Below are 10,321 nucleotides of genomic sequence, written 5' to 3'. Positions count from 1 at the left end.
AATATTTCACTTGTACATACGTGGATATTGTTTCTTAAAGGCTGTGTGAGGCCTGTGTGCCAGCTCCTGATAAAGTTATCATTGAAATCTCTTAAAATAGTCGTCTGAAAACATATTTACTCTTTGGCTTGTTTTTAAAGCCCTTTGACATTTCAGGCTGCACACTGACATTAACACATGGACATTACTGCTGAGCAGCTTTGAAAGCACACGAGATACTCAGCAGCAGCTGCATCAATGGGAAAAGACCACAATCTGAAGATGGATCACACAAAAAGTAACAACTGATGATTGATTGATGTAATGCTCCTGTATAGGGGTCTAATCTCATTGCAGTTTTAATCATTAAAAGCACCAACGAGTGCTTCCCCTTCGCAAACACAGACCTACATTGAAGTTGAGCCACATCCTGTGATGTCATAATCTTGTTAAGTAATAATCCTGCACATCTTCCATAGACTGATCATTAGTAGGTCCTGCATTAAAGTAATTTGATTTTAACTGGGACCTAAGTGTGTTGTGTAAAAGTTTCTTGCTGACCCTGCAAAACTTGTAGAGATTTTTTAATTTAGAAGACATGAATCAGCGATAGTAAGTGTAACATTAAATATTAGAAATGGTTAAAATGAATTTAGGAGGAAGGAAGGTGTGCCTAATTACCTTCTCAAATACCACAAAAACTTTTTATTTGATAACAATGTTTTGTCCACGTCTTCTTCAGGGGATAATTGTTGAAATGGGGGTCCTTTTTTTTCAAAATGTATCACCTAAATAAGACCATCATTCAAAACACTGAAATTAAATTAAAACCTTTTTTGTCATTGGAGTAATTGTGCATGATATCTTCTTTTCCTCTCTGTATTTATATTTCACATATGATGTGCATAACCAACCCTTTTCTAATATTAACTTAAGTTCCCATTTTAGATTTAAGAAATGTATCGCTAAGTTTAGCAATAAAGTGGTTTTAAATGTGATGTTTGGAGTGAAAGGAAGAAATTTAAGTCTATCAGTTATGGTAATTGGTGTAAAGATGTAACGTGTTGGTGTATAGGCTAGCCTTTAGGTCCTATGAATTGAAAAAAATGTTCCCCTTTAAAAATACATGTAAGTAAAAGAAGTGAAGAGGATAAACCAATAAATATTAATCTTGTTTTTCTTATGCTCAGTGTATTTTGCAGACTCATACTTTATTTATGCAAAAAATGAAATAATGCATTGGAGTTATAGATACTGAAAATGCTTTATTGAGTACTAAATTTGTTGTACATCTGTTTACATGTAATTCTGTTTACATTTGTTCACTACTGCATATGTGTTTACATCATATATGTCTGTTTACATGCATATATGTCTGTTCACATCTTTAGTCCGATCGCTGTACACTTAAACCTTCTTTTGTATCTAACTTTGTAATTTTGTATTTTAACTTTGTACTTACATCTTGACACTTTATTCTTTTGTTGACACTTTTGGTTACAATTTTAGAGTAGCTGCACTGTCGTTCATTTGCTGAACTGTGTGCCCCCCGGGGACAAATCTTTTTTTTTTTTTTTTTTTTTTAAATTGAAGTGGCTCTGACAAGCTTGCAGAATGCATCTGTAAAAATAAACCAATGAATAAATCGAGAAAATGAGAGAGAGCAAACAACGCCAAACTTTTGTTTACAGACTTCATATTTTGTTAAACAAATTGTCATGAAAAAATCTTGGGGACTTTGAAAAGATTATTATTGGATGTGATGTGACATCACTTGTCGTGTAACAGTTTCAGTCAGTGCGCCGTCTTCATTTTTAGTTGTCATGGTAACAGGCGCCGGAGGGAGGCGCTCTTCGCGCGTGTCACACAAATTCAGAAAGAGGAACCAAGATGGCGCCTTTATGCGTCCTACTGTTTACTTCTTTAGTTTCATTTTCTTTGCACATTAGCTCTTCAGAGCTTTTATCCGAGCCTTGTTACAAGCCGATCAGAGACAACAGGCCACATTCTGTCAGGTAAGTGACCGGAAAGTGTTCAATTGTACCTGTCAGTGGCGCAGTTGATTGTTTGGGGTTGTTGTTGTTTACCTTTGAATGAACTGTAGTTAAAGCAGTGTCTGGATGTTTTTTTTAATTTAACTATTTTCTGTGTTGTTATGAAGCATGCTTGAAAGTATATATTTGTTTTAATATCTCATAGACTATGGTCAATAATGTATTGTAATTTTGCATCAATAAAATGTATAAAATAAAGTTAATAAATTAGATTAACTTGTCTAATGACAGGCCTTGCTCACTTAACATACAAGGATCGTATGATCAGCTGTTGGTTTGACGTGTAATGCAATAAACGTGTTAAAACACATTCATGTGCAGCACATATGTAATTACTGTGTACATCAAATAGCATTATGTATTTACCTTTTAGAAGATCTTCAGGAAAAACCTTAAAACGCTAGGAGTGGTATCACACCCTTTTTGTTACGTCTCCTTAAAACAGTTTACAGGGTAATTGTTTATCTTAAAATATCTGATATAATAGTCAAAAGTCAATACAATTACTCCTGATGCTAACCAGTATTTGCGTAAAGTTTACTTCAGTGTAGGCTGCTTTAAGTTATTGCGTTTTGAGCTTGGTGATTCAATACATTTTAATATCAGAGCGACATCAATGCACAATTTAGACATCTTGTAGACATTGCTGATGGAAATTGTGTTTTTTTTTTAAAAAGCCCATGCATTTTTGTATTTTTTTTGTCCATAATTTCAGGACACAACCGCGCCCACACGAGTATGTGAAGGTGTCGGACCTTCCTCCGTCCTGGGACTGGAGGAACATCCAGGGAAAGAACTATGTGAGCGTCACTCGGAACCAGCACATCCCCCAGTACTGCGGGTCTTGCTGGGCCATGGGATCCACCAGTGCACTAGCTGGTAACCATGAAACAGATGGAGAGAGGGAGCGAACAGGATAGAAACAGGACTCGGTGTTATACATGTTCTTTAAGAGGTTTTAAAAGTGTAATATAAAGTAAGCTTGTTATAATTGTATTCTTAGTAAACATATTACCTTCCAACATTATATGTGGCAGATACAGTGTGTAGTGTTAGCTGGATCCTTTGCGTAACATCAAGAGTGAAAGGGTTTAGCATTTCAGCATCCAAATGATTTATTTTTGTGATTCTTTTCTGAAGATCGTATTAATATCAAGCGTGGAGGAGTGTGGCCGTCTGCTTACCTGTCAGTCCAGAACGTCATAGACTGTGGGAAGGCAGGCTCTTGTTACGGAGGAGATCACCTGGGAGTCTACGCCTACGCACACCACACAGGCATTCCTGATGAAACCTGTAACAACTACCAGGCCAAAAACCAAAGTAAAAGTTTTCTCTTTTTTTTTATTTATTATGAATATATTTTGCTTTTTAGATTTGACCTATATGGTCAGATTTGTATGGTTTGGGCTTGATCAATGACTGCGTATGAAGATGGATGCCACATCTCCACCTCCTGACACTGTACAAAATTGAAGCCAAAAAGGGGGTGACAGATTGCCTTGTTAACGTGAGCTGGTCTCAGAGTTGCTCTAAGGTGGTGTTATGGAAAATTTTGCTCCATGTGTACGATATGCTTTGTACGAAGGTATCATAGAATCTGTCATATAAAATGTATCTGAAATGTCTTCGAATACTACATGCACAGCCTATCGGGTGTTTTGTTTTCCATCATTTCGTTCCCTTTATTCTGTTTCTCACCATTTGAACATGTGGGAAGAGTCACCCAGGCTCTTTCTCACTAGACTCCATCTCCTTCTCAGCCTTGGGAGATGGTAAATAGTCATGTAGTCTCTTTTCTCACACTAGGGGATAGATTGTGCCCTGCCAGGTGGGCAGTGGCTCTATGTGGCGTGATGGGGAAGTGCTCTGTGTAGTGTGATGGAAATGTATAAGTTTTCATGTTTGCCTTTTCTCTGGGCCTCTTTCTCTCCTCACCGTGTGAGAGAGGGGTCTTCGAATGCTTATCTTGCCATCGAATAAATGTTCACTGAGACCAGATCGATCTTGGGGTTCTTTTTTGAATAGATCTTCTCACTCTTTATTTTCACTCTTTGGTATTGGAAAAAATTCCACAACAGTGGTTTTGAAATCCTTCCCTATACTAAGCAGAACAGATTGTTGTGTCTGTTTGAATCATAAATTCAAGACGATTGAAAGTTTAATGACTGTAGTCTAAATGTTAGTTATGCCGCCTCTCACCATTCCTTCTTTTGTCTGCTAATTCGATGCACACAGCCCAGCTGTTTGCTGTTAAACGTTTATTTAATGTGTATTGAGATTTTCTACTTTGACCCATAATCCAGCTCTTTACATGGAGAAGGCGGATCTTATGATCCATATTACAGCCTGTCAGTCGGGGGAGCACCAAATGTTTTGGCTTCACTTTTATGGAGCCTGTAGACATAGACATAGACTGTACATGGATCCCTGTTAAAGTGATAAAGCACTGGCTTGTGTGTCCGTGGGATAATTTAGCAAACTAACAATGATCAGCAGTTTATCCTCATTAACAGTCCTCTGTGTTTGTTTCAGAGTGTGAGCAGTTTAACCAGTGTGGCACGTGCTCCTTCTTTAAGTCATGTGCTATCGTTCAGAACTACACCGTGTGGAAAGTGGGCGACTATGGAGAAGTTTCTGGAAGAGACAAGATGAAGGCTGAGCTTTACACCAACGGGCCAATCAGGTAGAGTTAGTCATCCTCCGTAGTCATTTCTGATCATCCATCCCCCTACGCCCTTCATGTGACGTTAAATATTCAGCCTTAACCTCCACTTTCCCCCAGCAGCTCTTCATCACGGGGAAGTCTTTATTAGTTCATATACATATTTCATCATTTTAAAACATTTGAGAAACTTGAAATCACTCAGTGCAATTTCATTTCAGTCAAATAAGTCGTAAAACTCGTAAAATTATTTAAATATAAAGACTGAGAATGAAAACCTCATATCATACTGATCTACATGTCTACATTATGGGTAATTCTTTTACAAAAGTTTTGGCTTCGAGAGTTTTTTTTTTTGTCTTTTTAATGAGTTCAATAAAGTATACACTTGCTTTTCTAAAACTTGCAGATGTGTTGGATCGAACTCTTCAAAATGAAAACTTAGCTCAGTGGTCTTTTGAGAAAGTTGTTGTTTCTCACGCTTGCAGAAGATGAAGTAGTAAAACAGATGCTGCGGTCATGACATTTAAAGAGATTTGGCCTTTTTATCAATGAAACTTAGATTTATCCACGGTATCAACTAAAGAGCAGCTCACCTCACATCATATGGACAATCTACAAGGGGCCAGTCGGGGTTACTTTGCTTTGTGCATTACAGTGAGGTTGCAGATGGCCTATAACTGCTGTTTTTGACCTTCCTTTTCTGAGCATAAAGTTTATTGTAGGTTTATTAAACTTCTTAAAAACACAATCTTGTTCAACATGCCAGATTAAAAAGATTACCTTCCCACAGAGAAGAAGAAATAACATTGTTACGCTGTCGTGAACAAATCCCGAGAACAACAAAGAGTACACATTTTTGGATTGGAAATAAAGCTAGCTATTTGCTGTTGATTTATTTATGGATCCAATAGAGCAGAGCTATCGTTGTGACTGCTGACTGCAGATTCAGAGCAGAAACCACATGTGAAACTTGGCGCTCAGAGCTCACACACTGGATGAGATGTTCAAGTTACAATTACACATCTTTGGCCATAACTTCACAGCTGAAAGAAACATGAGATCTAATCTCATCTCATCTCTCGCTCTGTCTTTCAGTTGTGCTCTGATGGCCACAGCTGGTCTTGAGAAATACTCTGGAGGGATATTCAGACAGTTTCACCCGCTGTCTCTGCCAAATCACATCGTGTCTGTGGCTGGATGGGGTGTGACCGAGAACGGGATCGAGTACTGGGTCGTCAGGAACTCCTGGGGAGAGTTTTGGGTGGGTCTGTCTTTCTGCCTGTGTGTGCCACACCCAACTGTACAGCCTGTCCCAAGTCTGACATCTATCAGCTCTGTAGCCAAAATAAACACAACATAAACACTACATAAGGATAAATGGAAGAACAGACATTTTTTCTAAGTAGCCATTACTACTAAACTATCTTTGGCACACAGAATAAACAATGTTTTATCTTTTTGTTTTTCAGGGAGAGCATGGCTGGGCAAGAATAGTGACCAGTGCGTATAAAGGAGGAAAAGGAAACTGGTTCAACCTGGGTATTGAGAATAACTGTGCATATGGAGACCCCATTGTGACATAGATGCCAAAATAAACTAATTGAACAACTGAAATGTTGTCATTGAAGTTTACTATGAATAATTTAGAATTTTCGGATAATCAAATGAAAGTTTAAATTTGTACTGTTGATTTGTTGTTTGAACATAAAAGTAAAAAAACAATTGGCTGTTTTCTAGAGCTTTATATATGATCAGCTAATCAAAAATGAATATGCAAACATGTATATACAATATTGTATTTTTTTATGTCTTGGTGCATATCCAAGACAGTGAAATATACATATTTAAATATAAAATGTCTTAAGACAATCAAATGAAGAACTTGGGCTTTTTTGTCAGTGTCACATATCTACAATACAAAGAAGTTTATTTGTATTTCCATGACTTTTAAGAGCCTCTCAGTAAGAGAAACTCTTCAGTAATACAACTTGGGGTTCACTTTCATGTACCATGATTTGCGTATGCCAGATTTGCGGAGAATGAAAACAGTGGTCACTAACAATCACTTGTAATATGTTCCACATTAACACCACAAGAGATATGCTAATAGTGAACTCCTGGAGCTGCAACTGGTCAAAGTGATAAGTTGGCAAAATAAACTTGAGATTATGACTTTATTTGTTGGCTGAGGAAAGGTATATTTTTGCATGTTTAGACAGAGCAAGGCTAACTGGTAGTTTCCAGTCTTTAGTCTTTAACTAGCTTCTGGCTTTAGCTACTGTGTATATTTAGCATACAGAAATGAGAGCTTTATTGATCTGTAAAAGTCAGCAAATCAGTTCATTTCCCAAAATGTGGATCTGTTCCATTAAAGTAAAGGTTATAAAGCAACCAAAGTACAGGTTTAGCACATCAGAAACAAAAATACTTAATTAATCCCAGGTAGGAGTCGATTAGTAGGAATTGAAAACATAAAGTTAAACCTTTGTGACACAGTTGTATGTTATGTTGGAAAATTTAAAACATTTCAGGGATGTCCTAACAAATCTCCATCCATCAGTAGCCTACTGAAGTTTTATAAATATCCTAACACAGAAACAGAAGATACAAAGCTAACTTTGTAGATAGCTAAGATAACTAGTGTTAGCTAGTTAATTAAACTCAGAAACAGCTATGTCTGGATGGATGTCTGTTCCTGAGTTTAATTCTCAGCTCAGAATAATTCCTCAGTCTGCTAAAACTGCAGCCTCTTCACTTTAGAGCCATTATCACACATTTCTAAGACGACTATTTATTCCTTTAAACGACAGGCAAGCTGAGTCACTCACTTTAAGTTCACCTGTGTGTAGACAGCTTTGGCAGGACTGGGGAAAAGAGAGACTCACACTTCATTTTTCTCTCTGACACGCTGTATAAAATCTCCTCAAACAGCTTGTAATGGGGGGGAGGGGGTTGGACTAATTCAACACAGAATAAGGGAGAACGATTACATACTGTACTGCGGTAAAATCACCTCTGCTAACTCAGGCGAGGTGTCCTTTTGTCTCAAAATTCAAAACCTACTCAAATGGAAATCACTTCCTTTCTCTGTGTTTCATTTGTTAAGTTAATGATTGCCTGAATCACAGTTTTCCTTCAGATTTTAAAAACAAGGACCATCAAGGACGCTGAGAAACATACTGGCATCTTTACATCCCACATGTTAGAGAGACTACTTAATGCAGCTTTAATGGACTCATTCAATTATCTTCACAATGACTTAATGCATTTTCTTCATCGATTCACTTGTAAAATAATTATTTCTACCGTTCAACCAGCTAAGGATAATATGTCATAAGTAAACATGAATAAATACACAGTATAACTCAATCTTTAGGCTCCACTTTAGGTCTGAGTTGGTTTTGTTCCCCTGTGTTAAAAGAGATACATCTTATCTGTCCCTGGTCTTGTCCTGCACATGTGTAAGCAGCGCTCTTTGTTTTATATTTTACAGAAAAACGCCTCTTGCTTTTATTAAACAGTCGTAGTCACACCTGTGGAAAAAAATCAAACAAAGTTCATCCTACACAGCAGCTCATAGAAGAAATAAAAATAACTAACGGAAATGGGCAATGTTTGTTTTTGTTGGTCACATAGACGCATCATATAAATATAAAGTAAAGTCTGTTTCATAGGCAGCTAAAAACTCATCACATTACCTTTAAAATCTTTCAAAAGACACATCCAATTTATAAGCTTATAAAACATTTTCATCTGCATAGAAAACAATTTGTAGTCCAAAATACACGCTCTTAAATGTCTAAAGCCTTACTTAAGTTTAGCAAACAATTACTGTATGTTCAGTAGACAATAAGCTATCAACTACAACCTTTACAGTGCATACATCTGGACTCAATGTTTACTTCTTGTCTCTGTACTCCTATTCTTTGGTATTAATGTACATGGGTGTTAATGTGCAGGCGTTGCCTTTATCAGTGGCTTTTAACTGTATTATTTAAGAGTTTGGATTTTTCTAAGGATGTGTCCTTCAGTATAAAGTTAGTAAACCGTTGCATAAAATCATGTGTGGAAAAATCACCGCTTTTTGGCCTAAAACATTTTTATCAATTTCCCAACTTGAAGGTCAAAAATGACATTTTAAAGTCTTTCCAACTCTCATAAGGAGATACTGACTTCAAAACAAAAAAAAAGGAAATTTTTAACTTTCAATTTAAGCTCCCACAAAGTTTCCCAGGAAACCTGCCGAGGACTTGACCTAGAGGCTAAGACCCTGACAGTGACTGAAAGCAGGATTTGGATTATGAAAGAGTTTTGAATTGTGATTCTCGGTTGGAGCTGCAAATTACAAATTGGGTTCGTTGACGTTGTAGTGAATCTCTCAGTGCTTTCTCCCTGGGACTAAAGGACGGGGAGTCACACAGGGCACCTTTGTTATACACTTTCAGGGTTTTAAATCCAGTAATGCCTTTTCAAAGGGTTTAAATATGTTATTCAAAACGCCTCCTTAGGCATTTCATTTGACATGAGCTGCCAAATACTTTTGCTGATTTAACAGTGTAGAAGAAGGATATTGACAAATATAATAAAATAGCAAAAGCAATTTTGTTTATCAAGAGTTTTTGCATCATTCACAGATAAGCTCAATGTGCTTTACTCGAGGTCAGAAACACAATCGAACAAAGAAAATGGTTTCCACGCTCATGAATAAGATACAGAAATCAAATCAATAGGGTCACACACACCACAAAGCAAACACCAATAACCACACAAGTAATGAATAAACACACACACAACAAAAAGTAACCATTCATATTCTTGGAAGAATAGAGTTTAGTTTAGTTAAAATTAGAGACATTTGTGGTTGACCTCAGGTCAGCAGGGAGATTGTTACAGAGAGAAGGACTAAGGTAAGTAAAGGCCCCCACTCCAGACTTTGATCTAAGTCCTAAAGCACAGAACCCCCAACCACTCTGGTGTGCTCCCTGTGTAGCTGTGTGTAGCAGCCACATGCTGGCATCTCTCCATTAATGCATGTCCAAAGGTCCTGTTTGTGCATGTGTGTGTGTGTGTGTGTGTGTGTGTGTGTGTGTGTGTGTGAGAATCATGTCTCTTAATAACACAGTGAAAACCAGCATGTCCACTCTGGGATTTATAAATTCGTATATGTGTGTTTCTTTTTTTGTGTATTTGCGTCCCACTCAGACTGTTGTGTGTGGACCAAAGCCAGACTGCACATCTGGAGGGGAGCAGAGCTTTGGGTGTCCCCCCTTCTGGTTTCTTGGAGGACAAAAATGCTCATTCATGATCCCAAACAAATCCTGAAATTTGAGATGTGTTTCCCCTTTAATCAAACTGCCATGCGTCACTTTCCCTCTGTGCTGCTTCAGTGGCACTGCTCCACTTTTCACTTGTGCAGCTTCCCCATTTCTGCACACAAAACAGATCTTGTACTGGCTCTTCTGCTTGAACTGCTGTCATAAGGTCAGGGTGGAAACAGGACATTCCTCTTGTCCTGTGCATGTTTGAGTGAAACACGCATGTGTGAGCAGACTTGCAAACCAACTGGTTTAGCAGGTAACTGAAAGCACTCTGGGGCCATTAGAGCAGTTTATGAAATACTCTC

General features: G+C 37.7%; 1 protein-coding gene across 1 annotated transcript; it reads left to right on the top strand.

The window, feature by feature from the left end:
- Nucleotides 1–1,792: 1,792 nt before the first annotated feature.
- Nucleotides 1,793–6,312, top strand: LOC306826524 (cathepsin Z). The gene is made up of 6 exons (XM_079347888.1): nucleotides 1,793–1,994; nucleotides 2,749–2,912; nucleotides 3,174–3,353; nucleotides 4,566–4,716; nucleotides 5,794–5,959; nucleotides 6,168–6,312. The coding sequence occupies exons 1-6, from the start codon at nucleotides 1,870–1,872 to the stop codon at nucleotides 6,279–6,281; spliced, it is 900 nt and encodes a 299-aa protein (XP_079204014.1). The 5' UTR covers nucleotides 1,793–1,869; the 3' UTR covers nucleotides 6,282–6,312.
- The last annotated feature ends 4,009 nt before the right edge of the window (nucleotides 6,313–10,321 follow it).

The sequence above is a fragment of the Symphodus melops genome, assembly GCF_947650265.1.
Source record: "Symphodus melops genome assembly, chromosome: 7".
Lineage (NCBI taxonomy): Eukaryota > Metazoa > Chordata > Actinopteri > Labriformes > Labridae > Symphodus > Symphodus melops.
The sequence above is the reverse complement of the archived record's forward strand: the minus strand, read 5'-3'. Positions and strand labels throughout refer to the sequence as shown.